Source organism: Falco biarmicus, chromosome 4, assembly GCF_023638135.1.
Source record: "Falco biarmicus isolate bFalBia1 chromosome 4, bFalBia1.pri, whole genome shotgun sequence".
Taxonomy (NCBI): Eukaryota; Metazoa; Chordata; class Aves; order Falconiformes; family Falconidae; genus Falco; species Falco biarmicus.
In genome coordinates, this window is record NC_079291.1 from 69,342,770 (window position 1) to 69,368,072 (window position 25,303).

Here is a 25,303-nt window from a genome sequence, read left to right on the forward strand (position 1 = left end):
GCTGTAGTTCTTAGAAATGTTAAATGGATTGCTGTGACTTTTCATCACTTCCAAATCATGAAGACCTATAATTTAAAATTCTAGACTGGCAATCTACTGAAACATTACTGAGGTCGCTATTCTATTTGTATAGAGGTAGCTCTAACGTAAGTATGGTCCAAACACTCTACAGATCGATGTGGTGTATGTATATCATAAAAAGAAGCCATTCATTGTGACTGTCCTTTTTTAATTGATATTTTAAAGCACAGAATTAATTTACACCTAACACTTTTGCACTCCACTTCGTAATCTTACTGGAAAATTGAGACGTTTTACTATAAGAAATGTGGTTAATTTTAACTGCTTACACTTTTTATGTTTGTAAAAGAAACCCAGATGGCACCTAGCTGTAACTGTTCAGTTGCTAATTGGACAGTGAGCCTTTTGTGTTTGACAGGTCTATTGAATCACCCAAATGATCCGAAAAAAATTCTCAGAAATACATCTGTCTGTCTTGGTGGTGTAACAAAGGAGTTCAGCGTGCTAGCATTCAGTGTTTTTATCTGCACGGCTGCCATTGTCTACATGTTTGCTTCAGAAGTTTTCAGCCCAGAACTGGAGCTGTATGTTCATTTTCCCATTTTGCATATTTATGAAAAATTATCATAACTTTGTTACTATTCATTGTACAACAACCGAACACTACTAAGATTTTGGCCACTTAAAATAGTGAAAGTAAGTAGCAGGTCAGTGGTCATGGATCGTGCATGCTGTCAGAACTCAGAGGCCTAATAACCAGTGAATATGGCAGAAATATCTATTATTAAGATTTAATAAGGTAGAATGTATATAAATACGGTTTTAAATATTTTTTTACTATTGTGCTTTATTTTATTGTAGGTTGCAGAGCTTAAAATGGAGTTGAAATTGAGGGGATTACCAGTGTCTGGAACAAAAACAGATCTTATTGAGCGTCTGAAAACCTATCAAGATCTTAATAACAATGGGGTTGCTACTAGTAGCTCAGTTACAGTAACCACTTCTGCTGGGGCCACAGGTAACACTGGGGAAGCGACTGTGGCATTTCCTGTTGCAACACTAAATAAACCAGTGGCTAATACAGTATCCAGCTTTCCTCCAGAAAAAACGTCTACTGGACCTGGCTGCAAAGTAGTAAACACTGAAAACATTAGCTCTCCTTTGCCTATATCTCCCTCTCCTTCAGAACAATCTAGTCTAAGCACAGATGATACTAGTATGGCAGATACTTTCACAGAAATGATGACAATGATGTCACCATCCCAGTTCTTAACTACTTCACCACTAAGAGCAAATATGAGTGATGATAATCAGAATCGCAGTAGTGGAAACATCTCAACCATGGAGTTTGATGTAGCAGAGAAGGATCGCAAGCTTCAAGAAAAAGAAAAGCAGATTGAAGAGCTCAAAAGGAAGCTGGAACAAGAGCAAAAACTTGTGGAAGTACTGAAAATGCAACTTGAGGTTGAAAAACGGCAACAGCAACAGTCTCAGACTTCTAGTAATTCAGCTGCTTTGGAACAGACACAATTCAGTGCTGCTATCAAAGATGAAAAAGCTCTTACCGACTGCTCTAGTGCAAGTCAATCTGTACCTGTAGCTAGTCATTCCTTAGGACAATCGGTATATACTAGTGGCCAGAATCCAGTTGCCAAAAAGGCAGTTGTTATCAAGCAGGAGATACCTGTGGCCAAAGCTGAACCTCAAAATGCCATTTCTCAATTTTATGTTCATCCACAGAGGCAGCCACAAACGGCAGTTGTTGCCCAACCTCAAGCTTTATTAACTACCCAAGGAACTGCACAGCTGCTCCTTCCATTATCTATCCAGGGACCAAATTCTACCACTGCAGTACAGCTGCCAGTTGGAAATATTAAGTTGCAGGTAAGGGTGCTTTTATTTTTCATCATGGAAACTGCATGGCACTATTTGCATGTTTTAGTATAAACAGGTAAATGTGCTGCTTGTAACATTAACTTAAAAATCAGGCTTACACTGTTTCTGCTGTAGGAAAAAGAGTAGAAAAATGTAAGAACCAGTCTCTTTGTAACAACTTCTAGTACTTGCTTTCTTTGTGACTTTCGTTCCTAGGTATTCTTTCCTGGAGAGTAATTGTCTTACCATGTACTGCCTCCTACATAGTTGAGTTTGATTTATATCAGCATATACCACTGTTTTGTTAATTCCAAATTGTAAGAGAGAGCTACAAACCCAGTACTTTATTTTGAGGTACAACTGTTTGCAGAATGTGTGTTTGAACTTGTGTGGTGATGGCTCATTATATTTACAAATGTGAATGCTAGTTGTAGAACTCCAGTGAGTTATAAAAGAAACCATGGTTACACAAATATTATTTCTAGGCTGGTTATAGGTTGTATCACAGTGAATAATAAACCAAGACAGGTTATAAATGCAGAGGTGTAAGAGTAATCTGATCGATAACCTGTTGGTCTAAGGTAGGATTAAGCATACACTTCCCAGTGGTGTTACTGGGACATAGCTATATGAAATCCCTGCCACCCACATGGCTATTGTGCTAGCAAAAAAAAATTCTTTCAGCTCCAGCATGTACTTGGCTGTTATAGCATGGTGTGAGCTTAGGCTTTGGTGCTAGCCTGTGCACCATCACATTTAGCAATACTTAGGAGGGCTGTAAAATTCTCATGGGGATGGACCCCACAGTCTGCAGTGCAAGAGCTATTCCTAGTAGCTATGTACCAGACAGATCCTTGTCTAAATTGTTCTAAAATCCTCCCAGAATTCTGTAACAACGTTAAGCAGCTCGTTCTGGTAATTCACTTCATTGATATTGCAGAAGGTTTTCCTAACTACCAGCTAAAATTGTCTTTCCTGAGGTTAGACACAGTTCTTGCCAATTGCCATATATATAAAAAAATAAAAATCTGTGATCTTAAAACCCACCTTTTTCTTACATCATCAGTTCTGTCTGTCTTGTAACTCAAACCCAGTTCTAACAGTCCTTTCTCATTGGTTTTGCTCTCTCTCTTACTGTTGTCGTTGCTCTACACTGGACCCTCTCCAGTTTGTCTTCATCTTTCTTAAACTCTGTTAGCAAAATAAACACCACCTTTTAGCTGGGAACTCACCAGTACCAAACAAACAGAGTAAAAATGTTGTCTCCTCTACATGGTTCACTCCCATCTTTCCCAGAATACATGCTATTGCTGTTCTGCACTATCTGTGCAATAGATTTTTACATTATGTCATTTGCTGTGAGATGATGAATAATGCAAATGTTCTATCTTCATCCTTTAGGCTCAATCACAAGCTGGAATACAGACTCTGTCACAAATACCTGCTCCTATTTCTTCCTCTGGCCTGGTCCAGACAGCACCTCAGATGCATACTTCACAATCAAAACAAAATACCATTAAGCAGCACGCACTTGGTCAGACCCAACAAGTCAGAAAGGTTTGTGGATAGCAGTAAGCATTAAGATAAATAGTTGTGTAATCTAATTCTAGGCAGTGCTTTTAGAATCTTTTATGTGTCATCTGTGTCTTACATAAATGATGTTTGTGATACAATGGGGCTTGTAACTCCTTCTCTTTCCAAAATTTTAGTCTGGAGGACTTTATTTTCCAGTTGCAAATAAATATGTAAGACTAAAGACTTTTTATCTTAGTGGTACTCTTACGGCACCACTGTTAGTATGTTTTTCCTCATGCTTGGCACAAGCGGTATATTCCAGTTTCTCTTACTTGCCACTGGCTCAAAATAGAAGATATCCTTGTAGAAGGCTCTTAAAGAAAGCTTTTACCTATGACTTTAGAGACTTATTCTTTTATAGGAGTTCCTTTTAGTTTTCCTACTTTTCTTGTTGATTTTATCCTTGCTTAGAAAGCAAGCTATGGATTCAGATACAGAGGATAGCAATTTCAGTGAGTCAAAACGCCACCATACCTACAATAAAACTCTTCCTAGGGAATGCTACAGAGAGATCCTTTTCTTCCTGTCCAACCAAAATATTCAGCTCTCAAATTTCCCAGTCCAAAACATATGTTTATCAGCAGTGGGCGCATGACCGAGTGCCAATTCAGCACCAGTCATCCCAAAAGAAAAGGTTTTCGCCACCTTTGAGCCTCTTCCAGGCTGACCTCTACTGTTAGGAACTCAAGAGATTGGTTTTGGACATTTATTGCTTCTTTATCAGTGTTATTGATTCTAAGGCTCCTGTTACTTAGGACAAGGTTTTTCAGCCAGCCCCTAGGAAAGGATAATTCAGAAACAACTGAAATTTCAAGATGAAGAGGGTAACTTTTGTGGTATGTAACAAGTTACAAAATGTCTCAGCCTTCTTCAAAGCTCCTACTTCATTTTACACAAGTGCATCATAAAGCCCACGTTCTGTTGTGATCTGGGGCTTCTACCTGTGCAGCGCCCTCTAATCTGCTTTTACTAAGGCTCTTGTTCCAGATAAGAATTTATCTTAGAAGATGTATGATTATGCCCTGCCATTCTCTAGACAGCTGACTAAGAAAGGGGAACACAGCTAAATGAGCATCATCACTCTTCAGACTACTTGTTCAATCTGTTTAATTTCATGGACATTGAGGTTACACTACAGAATTCAAAACTGACATATATACGAAAAGCAGGTTTCATCCAGGTTCACCCGGATTTGGTAAGGGGCTAATCTTACCCTGTTAATTTGACAGATCTCATATAGAAATTTTCTGTTCATCCTGAAGGCATGTACTTGTGCCAGAGACTAGCAGTTTGCATCCCTTGCTGTCTGGAAGTTCCTTGAAACGACTGCAGGAGAAAACCAAAATTTGTACCCTCTGGTCTTTCCCCCTGTTCAGATCAGTTGTCATGGAGACGGCTTAGTTCCCAGCAGACTGTAGTCTGTATCTGGCTATCCTGGAGCTCAGCAGCCTGCCTGTCCTAGCTGCTTGTCTTACCCATCTACTACTACAGGAAATCAGGCAGCATAATTGCACTGGTTTTTTACATCAGAATGTAAAATACTGATGTGATACAACAGATCAGGACAATCTTCATGCATTTGGCATTAGATCTATACCTGCTGTTTGCATTTCATGAGATTTGGATATTTCAACAGGCAGACTAAGCTAATGAACTGAGAGAGTAATGCTACTTATTAGTTTAATGCTTTTTAGTGAAGGTGGTTTTCCTAATAGTGATCACCTCCATAAGTTGTTGTTTTCTAGAACTGATGTCCCTTGAATCCATCTAGACTTTCTCAGGTAGCTCAGATTTTTATGCAAACCAGCTTATTATTCCGTTTATTTTCTCCTACACACTTGAGGTGTCTTCACATTCCAGCTACCACATGTCCCTTGTTCTTCATTCAGTAACAAGGAGACATCTTCACAACCATTCATCTCAGTGGTAGATAGCTGGAAAGTACAACAAATTTCACACAGGTGATTCAGGTGGCTAACAAAAACTGTATTAAACCCTCTCACAGCAAACTTAATTTGGTATATGGACTGTACTCCACAAAGGTTATCCTAGCTTTATCTCCATCCCCAATCTAAGGTTTGTTGCACCTTTAGCATAAAGGTATCTGGGAGCGTAAGGTTCATAAAGGTATTTAAATCTGAATTTAAAAGAACAGTCTTATGCATTCATACCTCCTCCTCTCCCTTTAACTTAAAAGTATGTTAAGTAGGATACCGCTTGGAATCATTTGCAATGAGTATATGGACTATCAGCTAAAGAAATAAAAAGTTTATATACCAGTAACCAAATTTACAAGTTGATACCCAAGTTCATCAGTTATATCTTTTGCCTCTCCCTCACTACTCAGATACATGTAATTAAAATAAATTAGAATTATATGACACAAACCAAACCATTCTGTCATAAAACTGGCAACACGGGACAAGTGTGGATATAGACTGGTTTGTATCAGGCCAGAAAAAAGTTCATTTTATTGACTGTCCACTAGATGGGGAGATCGTGCATACTGTGTTAAACTATTTCATACTCTTCTGAATGTAATTTGCCTTACACTTCCTGGAAAAATCACAAAAAAATATTTTTAGTTATCAGGAGTGAATTGAATGCATGTCACAGCAAAAAGTTTCTTTCAAAGAGTAACTGTTCTAGATTGACAAATTATTACACGGGAGGGAAAAATTGGTACAAATAACATTCCCTTAATGGGGAATTTAAGCAAGCAAGTATTTAAAAAAAAAGTCTTAAACTTTATTAATGTCATTACTGGATGTTATTAATTAAAAACAAACAAACAAACAAACAATGCAGAACCACAACCTAAGACTGATATATTAATCCTTTACAGGTTTTTCCACCTACCACATCAAGTACAGTATTTTCGTATCAGACTGCACCAGTTACAACACCTTCACAATCTTTTATTAATAAAACATCAAACTCTAACATTCACACTGGTGGTAATCAGGTCCCCTCTGTGCAGAATGGACCTGCTACTCCTAAGGTAAGGTTAGCCCAATAGTGTTCCATGAAGTTCAGTTTTATATTACTATTCTTAAGTAACATGTGACTATGTACAAATGGAGTTCACTCAAGGGGGAAGAAAGATTTGTAGATATTAATCATGTATGTATGTATGTGTGAGAAAAAGACTATTTTATCCCTCTTTATTACCTCTGCTATTGTTATTGGTAAATATGTAGATTGGTACGATAAAATAGGATAATCTATAGAACTCAATATATCTTGAATTCACTAAAACATATTGTTTAGTTATTATTTTGCTATTTCATGCAGCCTGGCTCTCCATCTCAAGCTCAGCCTTATATTGTTCAACAATCCCTCTTCAACAACACCGTATCCAAGACAAAAGATCCTCCTCGTTATGAAGAGGCCATAAAACAGACCCGCAATATTCAGACATCACACCGTGAGGTAGGGTGTTTTTTTCTCTTGTTTAGTCTATTAAAAACACTTTTTTTCTTTAGAATTATCAAAGCCATTGCTTATTTCAGTTTTTTGTTTGGTCTCAAGATCTTCTAATATACCCTGTTAATACTTTCCTAACTGTTCAACTGCAGGACTCCTGTTTCATGATTCTTTTTATTAAAGCAACAGACATGTAAAAAAGTCTTCCACTATCCAGTTGGTGATTATATATAACTGGGGTAATGCTGCTATTGCTACTTAGCGATAACTGACTTGTTTCAAGGATGTATGATACGCAAACTTCAAACTTAAAAGAGAGAAAATACATGCATATTTTCCAAAGTGAGTAAACTTGAGAGAATGTGTCTGTGTGTTTATACACACTTAGACAAACATACATGTACATAAGCCTAATGCTTGCTTGGAAAGAGTCTGTATTTAGTGAGGTAGGTGAATATTCCTACAAAGTGCTTTGTGAGTTTACTGTGATACCCTTCATGTTGGAGGAAAGTTGCAACAAAACTACTGAGTATCCCTAACCTCATGCATTTCAGAACTATCCCAAAAGATAAAAACCTTGTAGTGACATAGTATTGGTTGCTGGTTTTGTGATGGCATACTCTCAGGCAGAAGCATGGGTATGTAATGCCATTTCAGATGTTCTTGGCATGTGTGAGACATCCTCACAGTGAAGGCACGCAGGCCATCTTACGTGACTTTCTCACCAACAGTTAGCAAAGTGCCTCCCCACTGAACTCTTTTCAGGAGCTAGATATCCTGATGACAAATTACTTCCCATCTCTGGAGTATTACCAGGGTTTTAAAACACTGTTTAGTTTTGAAACTGTCATAAAAGTCTCGGCTTCTCCTAGAGTGCTTATGAAAGAATAGGTTTGTGGGGTTTAGTTACCTTTTAAGATTCAGATATTCAGGAGATGGCTGTTCAAACCAAACAGATAAACAGCTGATGAAAGCTTCCCCCTGTTAAAAAAAAAATAAAATAAAATTTACATGATAGCTACTCGCAGGGTACCTCCAAGAGAAAGCATTTCAGGGTGCACCCCACAAAGTCCTGCAGTTAAGATATTTACCATGGTATAAACCAGGGTTAGTACTTCTCCTTATCCCTAGTTTTCTGCACCTCTCCTCTAGGTTGCCTTCATGAAATCTTTGTCTTGCTTTTCAGATTTTTTTCCTATTTCTTTGTACTGAAACTGACTACAGGGATTACAAGTGTCTCTCCAAACTATTTCTCTGTTTTCTTGATTGACAGATTCATATGAAGAATTTTAGTCTTGATCATAGGTTAGTACTTACGTTCTATTGAGAGAAGCTAGGACCAGTCAGCTTAGGAAAAAATACTACCTGAGAGAGAGTAACACTTTTGTTATGCACCACAGATTTCCAGTGCACACAGTCAGCAGATGGATGATCTTTTTGATATACTCATCAAGAGTGGAGGTAAGCTAATTAACTTCTGTGTGATGTAGAGATTTAAAATCTGATAATAAAAACTCAGTGCTCTGTAATTAAAGAAACGAAAGAAAAGAATTCTTCCAGGAAGAGGAGGCAGAAGCTATCCAGCCTGGATGAAACTAGTATTTCTGAAAGTTTGCAATAATTATCTGTTAAAGAAAACATTTACCAAAACACATACAGTCAACCTGCTGTGGAGCTCCTCTGCTTGTAAATTAGCCCAGGCAGACCTTTGCAATAATGCACCCAGCATTCAAACAATTAAAGTAACACCTTAGGTTAGCACAGATATTATTTATCAAACTTGGAAAAGTCGAGCAAGTCCATATAATGTATATTAAAATTATACAAAAAATAGAATAAGGTAAGAATCAAAGCACGTTGATACTAAAATTTCATTAAATATAATCATGTATTGTCAACTGTAAACATCAGAGCTACTTCACTAGAAAAAGTATGTATGAACTACATAGAGACGTCAATAAGTAACAACTTTCTATGTCAGTTGAAATAAGGGAGCTCTCAAAGAAACTGAAATATTGAAGTAATACAAAAAGTAGCTTTGCAGTAAAAGGAGGCAGCTTGCAGGCGTAATTAGGCTTTGTAGACTAAGAAGCCATTACAACACTGGAAAGTGTTCTGGTGCCAAGCAATTCAATTAACTTTATGTTTTGTACTGCTGTCATACAAGGATCTTGACAGCACTGATTACTAGGACAGAAGTGACTGATTGTAAGCTAATAGAAGATTTTTAGACATATTCTAAACATCAAAGTATTTTGTCTTTTTCAAAGCAAATTGCAAAGTCAGCTGAAGAAAACAGAGTAGACAGTGACAGACTGAGATAAGTGACCTGTGCATTGAACAACTCCAGATAAATTTAAAAATGCTTTCAGTGCTTTTATTAAAATATTGCATGGGTAGTTCAAAGAAGTTCTACCTCTAGAACAGAGGATGTAGGAAACACTGGTGTGCTTACTTAAATATTTGCTTCAAGTGCTATGTTACTAAACCTATTTGATCCTAAAGGTAACAAATGTTCCATATTTGCAAAGTTGCAATAAAAAAACCAAATGTTTCCTGATAATTTCTATTTAAAGTAAAACATTTGGGGCTCTTGCACTTAATGTAAGCAAGTTCTACACTAAAAAATCTTTAGGTTAATAACATACTTTGAGAGAGTAAGAGGCTCTGTTTAGTAATGCTTTGCTTTTACTAAGCAATCAATGTAATAGATGCTCTTAGAGGTTTTAAGGATGTGGGTTTTGCTTGGGAAACTGGTGCAAAATACATTGTCCAGTATATTTTTGCTGGCAGAAATATCACCTGTGCTAGAGGATTTATTTGCATTTTCTGGTCTGTCTAATCTTATTTTTGGGCTCTCTTCACCTATTAGAATTAATCTGAATTTACCTTGCTTTATTTTCTTTTTTTGTAACTACCACTATCTTACATGCTTCTTAACAGAAGACTAGTTTTAGATTCTAGAATCAGGAATAATCACATTAGGATAATGATCCTAATCACATCAGTTGATCTCTTAAGACTCTCAAATTCATTGAAGCGGACACAGTACTAAACAGGGATGAAACTGAAAATTTGTTCAGGTACTCTTCTCTAAATGAGAAATGTGTTGGTTCCATAATTATTCTAATTAAACAGAAGAATTATAAACACGAAGGAGGTAAAGCTGACATCTAGAAAATTGTTCCTTTTTTCATCAGTATAAATACTATAATTGGCTGAAGTATTACTGAAGGCAGAACTCTGGAACTTGTTTGAAAATACTTTGTTGTTCATAGAGTACCTGACCTAGTTGGATGTATGTAGTGTTAGCATTACCAGAACAAGCAAAATTACTCTTACTGCATTGAGTTCACTTTGGATGCATCTCAAAGTGAGCAAAAAGGAGTGGAAGTTGTAATACCGGTTCTGAATTCAATAGTGGGTTGTGGTTGGTTTTTTTTATTACAGAGATTTCCCTTCCAATAAAGGAGGAACCATCTCCCATTTCTAAAATGAGACCAGTCACAGCCAACATCACTACAATGCCAGTGAATACAGTGATATCCCGCCCACCACTACAAATCCAAATGGCCCCTCCTCCTGTGTCCTTAGAACCAACAACTAGCTTGTCTGTAAGTTTGGAAAACCAACTTGAAGCCCTCTTGGATGAAACTTTACCGTCAGGTAATGAAATTCCTCAACTGACAAGCAGTAATGAGGACAGAGAGTCATTTTCTTTAATTGAAGACCTCCAGAATGATCTGCTTAATCACTCCAGCATTTTAGATCACTCTCATTCACCCATGGAAACATCTGACCCACAGTTTACCACTAATAATTCTTGTCTGTCTCTTGACCTTCCCGATACAAATTTGGACAATATGGAATGGCTAGACATTACAATGCCCAGTTCCTCATCTGGACTCACTCCTCTCAGTTCTACTGCCCCCAGCGTATTTTCCACTGACTTTCTAGATCCACAGGATCTACAGTTGCACTGGGATTAAGCTATAGCCAATGAGAACACAACCTGCAAGTCTCTTCACAGCAGAGGTCCATTATTATACCACTCTGATTGCAGTTAAGAGAAATCAAGACAGCAGTGTTTGGAAGAACAAATGCTTGAAGCTAATTCCTTGTTGATGTTCAAGTTTACAACAGTGAATTGTTTTATGCTCCTATCAGTAACGCCGATCAGGGCCCTCTGAAAGCTGTCTTTCACAGATCAAGAAAGGATGATTGTACTTACTGATTAAAAGTACCCCAAGATAAATGCATCACAAATATTTAAGAAAGAAGTTATGTCTCTGACTTTGTAACGCTAAAATGAGCAACACAACATTGCCTAACTTGAGAGGAGAAAAAGTGAGATTTCAACTGTCTGTATTGACACAGTGAGCAAGTGTTTGGGGGAGGGTGAGGTATCACTGCACTTCATTGTTCCTGTGGATAGCCTGAGCCAGTTCAAAATTAATTGTGAGGGCAAAGGCAAGTAGAAGCACTGGCTGGTTCAGTGAAATTTCGTATATCTAGTCTCTTAATTTGTTGTTTTTATATTTTGGTTTTGTGGTTTTTAAAACTCTTCCCCCATTCTTTAATCATGAGGGAAGAATTTAACTGCATCCAAAGGGATATTAAATGTAACTGCAAGAAATCCACTGTAGCTATGCCAGGTAATATTGAGAACACTGAATTTTCTATAGCAATGCTCTGGATTTAATAGCTAGGTTTTAATGTGTATATCAGACGGTTATTTGTATACTCTTTTAACTTTGTATAGCTTATTTTTGTGAACAGAGGGGAACAGTGGTCTTCAAACAAGAGATTACTATAATGGAAATAGTAAATACCCTACTTTATGTTTGTTTGAGGATATTTGTTAGATCACAGAATCCAGTATCTCAGCATATTAGAACAGTTTGAGGAAGTAGAAAAATTTAATTAATGCTATTGTGCACTATGATCCTGCAAGCATCTATGCAAGAATAGTCCCAATGCCCTCAATAAAAGATGTTTGTAGGATCAGACGGAGTTGCAGGGGACAGTACTGACAGGACAACCATTACTTCTTAATAATACTTTATCTATTGAACAACTTTGTCTACCACTACATAACATCAGGGAAGATAAACAGAGAAGGTGCTCGTAAGAATCCTAAGTAGCAGTATTGGGATGTACTGTTTTGTGATAAGAAGGCATATTTCATACCTGAAACAGATAATAGCAAAAATTAAGCTCTTACCTCATAGGATAGCACATGAAAATATTCTTTTTTAAAGCCCTTAGTTGTTTTTTTCACGGTCTATTATGAAAGCAGTTGAAAGAAAAAACAAAAAAATGCAAATAGAAGTAAAATACTCTGAAATTCTGTGGTTGTCTCTCAGGTAATAGCTGTTAAATGTTGCCATCGATGTCATAGGCTGATAATCAGACTTAAAATTGGAATTATTTTCTATTAGGGAATTCCTACATTAAGATAAAGGGAAACAGTTCCCTATTTCCTGATCAACGGAAACATAGTATGTTTTCTAGTCTGAAAACTGATCTCATTGCAGAATTCCCTCATTACCACCAATCTTCAAAAATAAAGTTTTGTAGGAGCTAATGAAAAAATTCCCTGAAGCTTTTGTGTATTCCTTAGAGTACTGATATGTATCAAAGAAATAATGAAAACAGAAATAGCTGTTCAGTATTTAGCAACCTCTATCACACTTAAAAAAGAAAAAAAAAAAAAAACCACAAAAAACCCCACACAACACAATCATGTTAACATCAAACAAAATATTTTTGTCAAAAGCCATTGCAGAATTAACTGCAAATTTATGTCTGCAGATATACAGTGCAGTCTGGTTTACTAATATTACAGAATTCCACTATCTTCAGATAAAATAGTGGATTATATCATTGATTCAGGGTTTAAACTACCATTGTATGTTTGCATCGTATCAGTTACCAGCACTTTAAATCATTATATATCTTCAGTAGTTTTACAGGCCAGGATTTACTTTAATCTGAAACTAACTAAAGAAAAACAATCTATGAAGATTTTCACAAGAGAAGATGAAGTTCAAAGACATTTCCTTATTCCTTCTTGCTGTGCCTACACTACTTGAGTACAGTACTAATGTGGACTGTCTGCCTTAAAATTTGATGGTATAGGCCTCTTCAATAACACTGAACAAATACATTCAACTTTTTGCATTCCTTTTCATTATATTATCTTGGGAGCTAATACTCTGAGATACTAAGTGCCCTCAGCTGTTACGAGAATAAGAATTAAGGACTCTTGGTCTGATAGGAACAACTTCAAATGAAATTTAGTGTTCTGCAGTACTGTCAATGTATTATGTGTGATACAGCAGATATCGTACCACATATGTGGTTAGAAGTTACCCCTTTTTGACCCTGCCTTCTGTAAATAAGAGGCAAGTAAATTAATTTTTAGAAGACAAATTAACCTAGAGCAACTGTACTGTCATTTTTGATGTGCATGTAAATAGAGCTTAAAACTGGCAAAGTCATCTTGCTATAAAACTATCCTTACTGGCAATGTAGAATGTTATGTAATCTATAGGAATCTATGTGCAGAAATAAACCCAGACTGTTGAGATGTGTTGTTATCAGTACAGTATAGCTTTCTACTCTAAAAGTCTATTGGGGATGGGGTGGGGTTGGGGAGTAAAAAAAAAAAAAAAAACATAAAAAAATTAAGGGATCATTTTAGGTTTTGAAGTACAAATATTCTAGTGAAAGGAATGTGTGATTACATTTTTGTACATTTCAGAATTGTGTATTAAACCTTATATATAATGGTTTGCTTTAGACTTTGTTCTGAAATGTGATATATTTGCCATAGTTATATATGCCTGTTACGGCAGAAATAGGTTTTGCTTAGACTTTTGTGTGTGCATGTTTTACATGACAATTTTTGTAGCACAAATACAATACATCTTCGAAATTTAATCATGACTGTGCAGTCTGACTGTACAGAATTAATATTTCTCATTAAGAGAACAGTTGCAAAGAAATGCACTGGCACTAAATTTGCCATTTAATGGCTGCAGTATACTAACAGAACATTCTATCAAATGCGTTGTTAGTAGATCCTTCAAATTAATTAAGAATACCATTTTATCAGTGTGAAAATCGGAAGTTGGTGTTCACACTTCTAGACATGGAGAGAGCTCAGACATATGTTTTACAAGGCTAGTATTAATTAAGAGGAGTCACATCCATCATTTAATACAGAAATGGTATTTGTTGTGCACTTTTAGTGCCATTCAGCATTTGTTAAGGCAAGAAAGTTTAGAGGCAAAGTTTTGTTTAACATTATAAACAGTTAAGAAATCATTGTCATAAATTTAGCAGTTCTCTCTGAGAATAAAATGAATTTATGGCAGTTGTTCTCTACAGAAATGTAGAGTCTAATACAGCAATGTGGGCTTGCAGAATCAGATCTTTAAAAAGCTGAGGCCACAGCTTTTAGAAATAATCAGTACTTAATACTGAAATTTCTTTCCAAGGTGTTTCAAGGAAGCAGGTGATCAAAATAGAAGTTTCAGTATTAAACTTCTGTTACGTAATATCCAACATTCAGATGCCTGAAAACTGTAGGCACCATAATTGGAAAACAAGCACATGCTGCTCAACTGTTTTCAAGGCAGAGAAAATGCAATCACAGAATACATTTAACTGGAAGGGCATTATGTAATCAAAACATCGTAAAACTCACCAATGTAAACAAATATTATTTAGATGGCATCTTCAGTGTATTATAAACTCGAAGCAGATTCTATTAAAACTGGAAAAAAATTTCTCCCACTTATCTCTAGTACATGTTCTGTTAAAACTTTTTCTATAGTGGTCTATTAAATCACCTTTTGATGAATGCTAGACTATACTACAGATGGGGTTTAGGTGATATATGTGGAATGGAGTTGCATATATTATATACATGGCCAATAAAAAGCATCCATTAAAACCTGAAGTTATCTGAAATATTCCTTTTATACCAGTTTGGTAGGAATGAAGTGTACAACACACCTACATCATTCTGCAGTGTCCAATACCGAATATGAAGACGTTTTAAGTTAAAAGTGCATAAATGTATTTGTAGAAATCTAGCCAAAAAGCCATTCTGGCTATGAGAGCAAATTCTTAATAAAAAGCAGGGAATGGTTCATAACTATATAATCACACTATTTTTATATAAAAAAAAAAATACAGCTCAAATATTCAAAAGACAGCCTAAAATAAATTGTAATAATAGAAAAATTTAAATAGGAACCAAAGCATTGCCATTTATATTGCCAAAGGAGGCGCTTTGTATTTTGAAGCATAGGAAATTAAATCCCCAAAAGTATTATTGATACTTTTTTAAAAATAAGGATGTAGATATTTTCAAAGCTGTTTTTGATGTTTAACAGTACAGATTTGTTTTTGTTGCTCGAGAAATTTGTATTAAGTAAAAGCACAGTCTCTTTTCCAGATAGGATTTTTCTTCACAGTACTGCTTGCAGTAGAAATAACGCTAACCCTAGTAGGTGTTTCTCTTCTTATTTTCATAGTCGTAATTATGTCTTAGCATCTCATTTTGTGAAAAGGAGAAGACAGACACCTGTCTCTAGGGCCCTCTTCATTTAAGCACTACTTTACTAAATGCAAATTATGGCAATCAGGGCCTTTATATAAGAAACCATGATGCCTTTGTATTTGCTGTTTGCACCCCTAAAATCAATTCCATATGTTTGAATGCCATATGTTTTGCACATTGTACTGTATATATGTAATGCATACTGTATTTTTATATGTGTACTACATTTATCAAATATTTTGTACATAGTGGCAATATTGTAGCTACTGAGAAAATGTTTGATATTTTAGCATTTTTGCTAAGTGTCTCAAATAAAAAAGGAAAACTGTGTTCATTTGTCTGTGCTTATTACTTAAAAGTGGAAAATACCATTAATAGTAATCAACAAAAATTCTGACTCTTAGGAGTCAGAAACATCTAGCCTGTGTTCTAAGTACTTTTCTCTAAAAAAGGAGTAAGAACGAAATCTGCACTGAGACTCACTCCAAAAGAATGATGGTTTGTCTTCAAAATCAGAGCCAAAATCTGCAAGAATAGGGATTTCCTGAACTCTCAGGTGTTTAGGTGTCAACTTTTTGTATAGCTCATAAGCCATATAGTCCTTATTTTGTAGTTAGTCACCGCATTTTCAGGATGTGCAGCTGCTGAGGTTTACCTGCCCTACACGTCTACAATCTACTATTTGAATGAAAAATGACTGTTTCTTTGCCTCAGTCCAATCTTAAGAAACTAAGTGTCCAAGAAGACCTCTCCTGCCACAGTGTGTTTTAGAAGGTATGAACAGTTTGTGAGGGAGTACTTTTCCTAGGCTACCCAGAGAGTAACCCTGTATTAACAGCACAAACTTAAGAAGCTCTGACTGCATACTAACAACTTCAGAGACCTACTAAGTAATTTTGGACATTGCCTGTTTTTCACAAGAGCAAAACACCTTATTTAAAAAGTCTTCTGAAGCCTAGCACAGAAGAGGACTTTGAAGTTACACAATGCATGTATTGACCATGTCGGGGTACTAAAGAGATCACTGAACAAGTACTAGTTCAAACCCATCCCCATCAAACAGAAAAACTGATCAAAACTTGAAATGCTATGGTAAGACTTGGAAAAATAGAGTATGATTTTTAGTATGTATTTTTTGTCAACCACAGAGAGTCAGGTCTCTAGCACAATTCTCTATGGATAATCTCTTGGATTAGTCCACACTGTTTGCTGGTGGAGAAGGGAACAAGCTGCAACACTGAAGTAACGCATAAAACCAACAGCAAGGGAGACAGGGGCTCCAGTAAGTGTTCTGACTCTCAGTGCCATGGTGAAAAAGGAAGATGGAAAACCTGAAGTTTCTTTCTTACTCCAAGGGAGATAAAAAGGGCACCTCAAAATACAGAATAAGCAAGGCAGTCCAGAGAGGTGCATGTTCCTGTCGTGAACCTCTTGTCTCACTGCTGGAGAGGGCCGGTGGAATGGTTCTACTGAGCCGCTCAGATCTGGCCGCATAGATACATCTCCTAGAAAGCCCTGCCTGTGTGATCAAGCAAGCTTCTGAATATTCCCCAGCTAGTTTAACCTAATTTGTGAGTCAAATGCAACATTTTGTTCACTTAGGCAAATGAACCTTTAAGGCCTCTCAGAGTAAAATCAAAAACTATTAAAATATTGCAGATTACTGGGTGTATTTCACCTTGCAGTACAGACTTCTATTCCTAATTGAGTTACATTGTCACAGATACAGAAATCATCCCCAAGTAAGTTTACATGGGCATTCTTATCAGCTACAAAATACTGCAATTATTTTTTATCATTTACAGTACTAGTCTTGAATTTAACAAGAAAGGAAATAGTGTTTGTTTCATATTTTTCTTAATAGGAGCTACCTGTAATTATAATAACAATTAAAAAAAATTTTTAAAAAGTACAAAGAATAAGGCTATTCTGTGAGAAAATAAGGAAAATTGCAGAACTATAAGGCAAGGAAAGGATTAGAAAATTATTTCTGACACAGGAAAGATCACACCCACTTTCATTCACAACTTTCCCAAATTCTACCATGGTTTTCAAGATGTGCTAGATTGTGGGATTTTGTACTTGATTTTTGTATTCTGCTCAGCTTATGTTCTACAACACCTCCATGCATTTCTTCAGGAGAAAAAGCTATGAGCTGTTCATGCACAAGCTTCTTTTCATGACAAAGCTGCTTCATTTAAATGTTTACTATTATACTTCTCTTGTTGGAGGCAATCCCCATACTAGATCACCTACCCTTTCCTTATTAAAGTTTGTTCTTACACTGATAACATCAGAACTCAGCCAAATACTATAAAACCCATACAGTAGTAAGTAGTACCCATAAAATGAACAATTTAAACATACTAATATGCCCTGAAGATTTCATGAAATATCTCTTTATGAACTTTAACCATCCTACAAGTTTGTAGGCTATATATGCCACAAACTTACCTTCGGATATCACACACCAAACACGAATATTGCAAAACAAGTGCAGCACTTTTTGACTCTGCATGTGTGCATTACTGAATTTATAGTTAGAATACAGAGATAAAGCACTGGGTTTGGTGCCAGCTGACAATTTGGGATTTTGCTTGTTTTACAAAGACCAAGAAATATAAACACATAACCCTCCCTCCCAAACTGTGTTCATACTAGATTATGATGTAAATTCCAAGACAAGATGGACTGATGAAGCTTGAGATCATGCTGAATTAACTTCTTCCGCAAGCTAAACCCTGGTTTTCAATAAAACCAGAATGTATTAAACCGTGTTCTACACATTGCTATTAACCACGTTCTACTTCTGCCCATTAGCTTGCTCTGTACTATATAAATGTTGCTAGAGTGACATATTTCTTAGAATATTTGTACTCTCAAGTCAAGAGATGCTTCTTTGATAGCAAAGAAGTCAACACAGATTTCCCCACAACCCACACTATAGCCTACAACCCCACTGAGAACTTCCTAAAAGAGAATCAAAGTAACAGAGCAGCATCTGAGATGCAACAGCTAGGGTTTAGGTAGGTTTTCTCCTTCAAGTGCTTATCCGTAAATTTATAGAGTAGCTCTAAGAAATATTTCCCTTCACATAAAAAAAATTACCTGAAGATTAGTCCCCAGTCTTCCCTGTAGAAAAAGGACTGCAGGGCCACTCTACTGTAACACTGCATCATTCTTGAATCCCTCCAAGACAACTGCTGTTGATTAGCAGTTAAAATAACAAACAGAAACATTCTTTCATAGACCTAGGACAAAATCTGAGCTCAAGTAATAGATAACTGAGGAGCATTTCAGCTACCTCATAGCAAGTCTTTATAAATTCAGTTATACAGTTGCACAAATTCTGCATAAACGTGACTGTTCCCCTGTATCATCCTCAAAAGCATCATGGAGATCTGTAGGAAGGCCTAGTTTTGTACATTGAAACAGACATAAAAGCCATCTCCTAAAGCAAAACCTCCATCTCATAAGAGTGAAGCTCAGGGAAGGAAGAAAAAAAATCTGGTGATTATTTTCTCCTTCCAACAAAATCTCTGACATTATGTCTTCAGCACTGGAGTCTAAAGACCTTCCTTTAGGAAACGCATGTTGTGTTTTAAAAAAGATTTTGTCAGAAGAGACCACTACATAAGGAAGATTCAGCATAAAGAAGAAGGGCTTGAACAAGGGTAATGACCAGCATAAGACACTTCCAAACAAAAGTATTCCGACATCAAAAGACACCACGGGCAATTACATGTTTTAAAATCAAATTTACATTTTTAGTTAAAAAAAACATTGTTTTGATAAATTGGCTCACCATTCAACAGCACTTTGTTTAGACAGAAACGCTTTTTCCAGACACATTGAGGAAGTTAGGTTCAGAGAGCAGGCAACTTCTTTTAAACCAAGTCAAGTTATTTCCACTTAATCTACTCAGATCTTAATGGTTTCAAACAATTTTCAATCTCCTAATACAGTTAAGGAAGAACTTTAGCATTAAATACTACTTGTGATGGCAACAGAATACATTTATTTAAAAAATGCAGTGTATTTGAAGAGATACAACTCATATGAATTCCACATATAATTCAATTAGTCCTCTCTGCTTCCTCCCACCACAGAACTAGTTCTCAGGTCCCAGAGATACAAGAACACAAATGAAAAACTTGGCTGAGAGTGGCACAAGTACTGTGATGACAACTTACAACTGGCAAGTATGGCACATAAAAGAGCATATTTTGTAACAAGCTAGTCGCAGGGGTCCTCAAACTACAGCCCACGGGCCAGATACAGCCCCCCAGGGTCCTCAATCCAGCCCCTGGTATTTACAGAACCCCCCTGCCCCGCCGGGGGTTGGGGGGGGAAACCGAGCAGCTGCAGATGGCCTCCTGCCACTTCATCTGCGCACTGGCCCCCTGTTTAAAAAGTTTGAGGACCCCTGAGCTAGTGGCTAGAAATGGAAAGGCATCAGTCAAACATGATTTATTAAAATCTAAGTCCTTCCTGCTGCCAGCTTGGTAATACTAAGAGTAACTCTTCTTGAGCCAGCTGAGATACCTGGCCCTCCAAGGTCATTCCTTATCATAAAAAGTAACAGGTGTGAGAGCTGAGACAATTTCCACTCCTACACTTTTGAAGTGCTGCAGTGACACAATGATCAAGACAAAAGCAGAGTACAACGGCACCATTCTGGCTTCCCAGCTTTCCATAGTCCAGATGAGGGTATGCCCTTTGATGAACACTAGCAGATAAACTCCAGCAAGCGTTGGGGCTGGCCAGGCCATCAGTTATGCCCATAAGAACTGGAAAAACAGAGCAAGTCACCTCTGGGACAGCTGTCCTGGGGTACTTAGCAAACATGCTTAACATGGGCAGACTATCCAGTGAGGTAATTTGACTGATTTACTGCAGGTGAACCTAATTCACGTTATCTGCTCTGATAAATGGCAACTTGTAAAGAACCGAAATTTGTTCATACAGTCTAGCCATCAGGCATAAGCTTTCCTGATGACAGTTCGAAGAATATCCCAAAAGGATACAGACAGATTAATCTTCTAACACACCTGCATTACACCACCACCAAACTGGCAACTCCAATCTCAACCTCCACAAAGGTACCTCTGTTAACATACTTAAATGCTTCTGTCACAAAAAAAACAAACAAACAAACAAAAAAAACCCAAAAACCCAACCCCCCAAAAAGAAAGAAAATAAGACTGATCACAGCTATGGTCAGCAACCCCACAGGTCAATGCACAAAATCCCTTCCATCGAGGAAGGTGGAATGTAACTTGGGTATCCAGCAAAAGTTTCATAGGGAATTTGAAGGGATCTCCACAATGAAGAGTAAATGAAAACTAAAAGCTTTGTTTCCTGGTCACACTTGTAAGTATCTAGGAGACCAAATGTAGAAAAACACGTATTTTAGTACCTTTTCTGTATTACACAACACGAAGTTTTTATAGCGAACAAGTACCAGACATTTAGTGACTTTTAAGCGGTATTTACCATTTAATTACCCCAAGGTCTTGCATTTCTGCTCCTTCTCTCGGAAGAGAAAAGTTTTATTCCGCGGTTCACTCTCCCCTTCCCTAAGCGGCTCTTACTGGTCCGAAGGCGACTGCATCGGTGCCGGCACCACCGCGATGCCGGTGTGCGGGTGCCGCCTTTCGGCGCAGAAGCCCCCGCGGCGGGAGCAGCGCCCGGCCCCCGCAGCCCGGCCCGGCCGCCCTCACAGGCGGGGGCGCCCCGGGGCCTCGCCGGGCCGTCGCGGGAAGAGGGCGCGGCCCTTGCAGACGCCTCCACAGGCGAAGGCGGCAGCCCCCCGCCGCCCCCCGGGAGAGCGGGACTCCCCTCGGCCGCCTCTCTCAGACGCCGCCCGCCGAAGGGAACCCGCCGCCTCAACGCCTGAGGGAGCCACGGCCGCGCGCGCCCCCCCGCTCAACAGCCGCCGGGTGCAGGCGCAGGCGCGCGCGGCGGGGGCGGCCGCCCGCTGGCGGCGCGCGCAGGGGAGAGGGCGGCTGGCAGCGTCGCCGCGCGGGAGTGGCGCCAGCGGTAGAAGGGCGTCGGGAGGCACCGTTAACGCAGGCGCGGTGGCCAAGTGGTAAGGCGTCGGTCTCGTAAACCGAAGATCACGGGTTCGAACCCCGTCCGTGCCTCGGGGTTGTCCGCGCCTGCGGGAGCTCTCCCCATTCTTTTTAGCGGAGGGAAACGGCGCCGGGCGCGGGATCGCACCCCGCGGCAGGATCGGGGCCCTGGCGCGGACAGCGCACGGAGCGGGGGGCGGCGGCCGCGCTCCCGCCACTCCCCACCGCGCCGCGCCCGGCAGCGTTGCAGGCACGGAATCGTTTGCGCGCAGGCGGCGGCCTTGGGGGTGGCTCCGCTGCGGGCGGGAGGAGCAGGTGTCTGTTGCGGCCCGGCGGGAGCCGCGTCCCGATCCGCCGAACCAGCGGAGCCTCTGCAAACTCGTGAGGAGATGCCCTCCGCAGGCTGCAGCCGCCAAGGTCATCCTGTCATACCTGGTTCTTTTCGTTGTTTTTTTCACACATGCACCTCCATACACACCCCCATAATTAATTTAATTATTTATTAACTCAGTTCTGTCCCCTGGTTAGTAAGACAGGAGGTTTCCCCATCTGTACCGCTAACTGCTCAGGACGGTTATTTGCCATATGGATAATGTTCACATTTTCTGTTTTTCCCAGCAGACCCCCGTGGCGCTGGAGCTGGGTGGGGCAGGGGCGCTGGGTACAGGGGCAGGAGCCTGCGGCGCTCACCCCACTCCCAGCCCACACAGCCACCCATGCCGCAGGCCTGACGGGACCACTAGCAGCCACGAAGCCCAGTGCGGGGACACTGGCGGGACCCGCCACCAAACCCACACGCACAGTTAAGGGCTGACAGCACGTAAAGCCATGCTAACAATATAAATAATAACAGCGCTACAAATTGAAGGAAACCTGTATTGATTCATGTTTGATATTTGCTTGCCATTTGAAATGTCACTGACCTTTGATTAGTCTGCAGAGTCATTTTGTTTTCTTCCTGACAAATATTCCTCTCGTGGTCTGTTGTCTAGAATCAAAACTGTGTAATTGCTGTACAAGCCAATATAACTGTCATTAATTATTTACACTAGGTTTTGTAAAATCTTTGAAAAGAAAATATGTAAATTCTGTTGGTAGGTCAGAATGGTTATTCAAGTTGTATTTTGGTCTAAAGAGGGGCTGTAACTGTTTATTCAATATAAGGTGCTTTGTCCCCCCCAAAGACTACGTGTTATGATGATTATCTACTGTATCAATTACATGTAATTAAAATTTATATTTTTTGTGCTTAGTTTACTGTCAATATGCACAAGTCTCCAGAACTGTTCTTTATCAAATTTGGCGTAACTCTGACAAAGCATCAGCAGAGAGGCAATCATAGTGCTTACCTACCAGCTCATTTTTGAACTTGATAATTCTGGTATGGGCAGTATTGTCATGGACTTCAATCTCCCTAGAGAGAAAAAAATATAAATTATTGATTTTGAGCAGTGACAGTTTCAGCACAGAGCACTTGCAAAACTACAACCCAAAATGTTCTAAATTGGTTTCTATTTTCTTAGATATTTTTACTCATGGATACAAAGGACAGTGAGGAACAGCCATGTCCCTGAAGCTGCTTTCATAAAAGGGTTTTCAAAACTGAACACAAAAATAAAAAACTCAAGGACAAAACATGTGTCTGATAAATACTGCTTTCTGTTACTACGACCTCAGGGATAAACCTGGAGAGGAGCCACTCTGCCTGTGATGAGTAATGCTTTCATAAATTCTTGCTTGTTTATTAGAAATATATTTACAAGACTAAGCCAGGTATGCACGAGAGCTACGGCTGTGTCTCACCCACGTAACAACGGTTTGAGGCCTGTGAGTCTGCGCTACATGGCACACATAGAAATCGGATAATACAGAACCTGCTTTTCCATAGTCTGCAGACGGAACTTACATTTTGCTAAATAACATTGCTAAATCATTAGCATGTTAATAATGTTACTAAGTAACATTTTAAGATGTTTTCTTACGGTTATTTACTTGAAATTAATTTTGTAGCAACTATCTATGAAGTCACAGCATCAGAGAAACTAGTGCAGACCAGAAATCGGTAACTGCAGTAGCAGTTAAGATGTAGAAATAATTAACATACCACACAAGTTTACTGCCATGGCATAGATTCATTTACATGATGTTAAACCTTTTTGAAAGCATCACTATATTTGCCTTTGGCTTTCCCCTTTCTAGACAACACAATGCCCAAATTTTAAAATCTCTCCTTTTAGGTCAGGTTTTTCTACACCTCTCATGACACTTTTAATTGTCCTTGCTGCAATATCCCAGATCCTCTCCATTTACTACATATTCTTCGTGCAATGAGGACCCAAAGTGGACACACTACTGCTCCTTACCAACACCAAGCAGCCCACAGCGTTTCTACACCTCACGACTCACAGGAGGATACCGCGAGTGTTGAAGTGGGAATTTGCATTATGTGTACCCAGCAAAGCCTGCGCTGCCATAGTTAGAGTGCTCCGAGAAGCTGCATCACATCACATGATGCAAGTCATTATACATGAGCACAAAATATCAGAACTGGCACACATGGCCCAGTCCCCAGGCCGGACCATGTGATGTGAAATTTAAGCTAGAAGCTTCCTCTGTCACCACGACCTTGGCAGCACTCTAGCCCTCCTGAAGCCCTGACCCCAGCGGGGACCAGCCCTGGAGCTGGAGGAAGCCTGCAGTTCCCTGTGTCACCAACCCAGCAGGGCAGGCCCGCAGCAAGTGGCTGACGAAGCTGAATCCCAGGGCAGGATCTGTAGTATGGAGTCATGCAAAATGAGTCCTCTCCTTAATCCAGCTTCTAGTATCCATTGTTGCATCACTTTTTAGAAATTATTTAGACACTGCGCAGTCTTATTGATGATAATTTTTGTTGTTTTAACAGAGCCTCTTGTTGCCTGTTTGAGTTAATTGAATTTTACATGTGACAACCAGTATGACCAACAGAGGACAGCACATCCATTTCTTTTAATGATCAAAAAGATCCTGAACTTGAAGCTGCCATTCACTTTTTCGCTTGGGAAATGAGAGTGACAGGCAGAGTAGAGCAGTGTGCCATAAGTAAGCCAACCGGCTTAAAAAAGCCTTTTTGCAATTAACTAGAGCTGGTTTGAATTCCAAGAGATTACTTAAAATAAATCTCCTTCTAACCAGGCAGTATTTGCCAGCGGAACACTGTGGGTTCACCTCGCTAAAAGCTGGGTCTGTATTTTGGAGTAGTTGTTTATTGAGCACTGCGGTTAACAGTTAAACGTACTTGGGAGTCAAAGCACACTGGGGACTGTTAGGTGAAATCTGCTAATTCCCCTTCAAAACTGCAGACAGACAAGGTTTTTTGATTAATTGTGTTTATGAAACACTGAAGTAAAGCCAGACTCCAGTGGCTTTATTGCATTTGATTTGGGGGCAGAGAAGACTCTGCAAGTCATAATGAAATTCAAAGAACAAACCCAAGGATTTCATGTGGCCAAGGGGAATTTCATTATGGAAATTCAATTAACCTGCAAGAGTTGCACACACTGAAATCTATTACCTTTCCCCAAAAGCTGGCTATTGTGGCTTTTTACAGCAACCTTTGCTATTCCTTGATAAATAACGCCTTATTACAAATGCATTGGCATCTTCATATAATTAATAGCATATAATAAAATTTTATCTGTTATTGCTTTGCAAACATTCCTTTCTGCTTCCTATTAAATGTATGAAATAGCGTTTTTTAAAAAAAAGATATGGCTAAAGA

General features: G+C 38.8%; 2 protein-coding genes and 1 non-coding gene across 10 annotated transcripts in view; all 3 read left to right on the forward strand.

Annotated features, from left to right (window-relative positions):
• The window catches only part of MRTFB (myocardin related transcription factor B), an 85,392-nt gene extending 69,590 nt beyond the window's left edge, over positions 1–15,802 (forward strand). For 5 of the 8 annotated variants that reach the window (XM_056338375.1, XM_056338377.1, XM_056338376.1 and 2 more), the window contains 6 exons: positions 883–1,905; positions 3,298–3,453; positions 6,317–6,472; positions 6,766–6,903; positions 8,298–8,358; positions 10,348–15,802. In XM_056338375.1, coding sequence (XP_056194350.1) covers positions 883–1,905; positions 3,298–3,453; positions 6,317–6,472; positions 6,766–6,903; positions 8,298–8,358; positions 10,348–10,886 — 2,073 coding nt within the window. In that variant the 3' untranslated portion in view covers positions 10,887–15,802. Of the gene's footprint in view, positions 1–882; positions 1,906–3,297; positions 3,454–6,316; positions 6,473–6,765; positions 6,904–8,170; positions 8,359–10,347 lie in introns of all 8 variants that reach the window. The other 3 variants (XR_008821779.1, XM_056338383.1, XM_056338382.1) reach the window with 3 other exon arrangements.
• A 5,303-nt stretch (positions 15,803–21,105) lies between these two features.
• LOC130149096 (uncharacterized protein DKFZp434B061-like) lies at positions 21,106–22,798 on the forward strand. The gene is made up of 2 exons (XM_056338389.1): positions 21,106–21,563; positions 22,165–22,798. Exons 1-2 carry the CDS (start codon positions 21,106–21,108, stop codon positions 22,358–22,360), a joined length of 654 nt encoding a protein of 217 aa, XP_056194364.1. The 3' UTR covers positions 22,361–22,798.
• On the forward strand, positions 21,547–21,618 carry TRNAT-CGU (transfer RNA threonine (anticodon CGU)). The gene has a single exon. It is a non-coding gene; the product is annotated as a tRNA-Thr (tRNA).
• Positions 22,799–25,303: the final 2,505 nt, after the last annotated feature.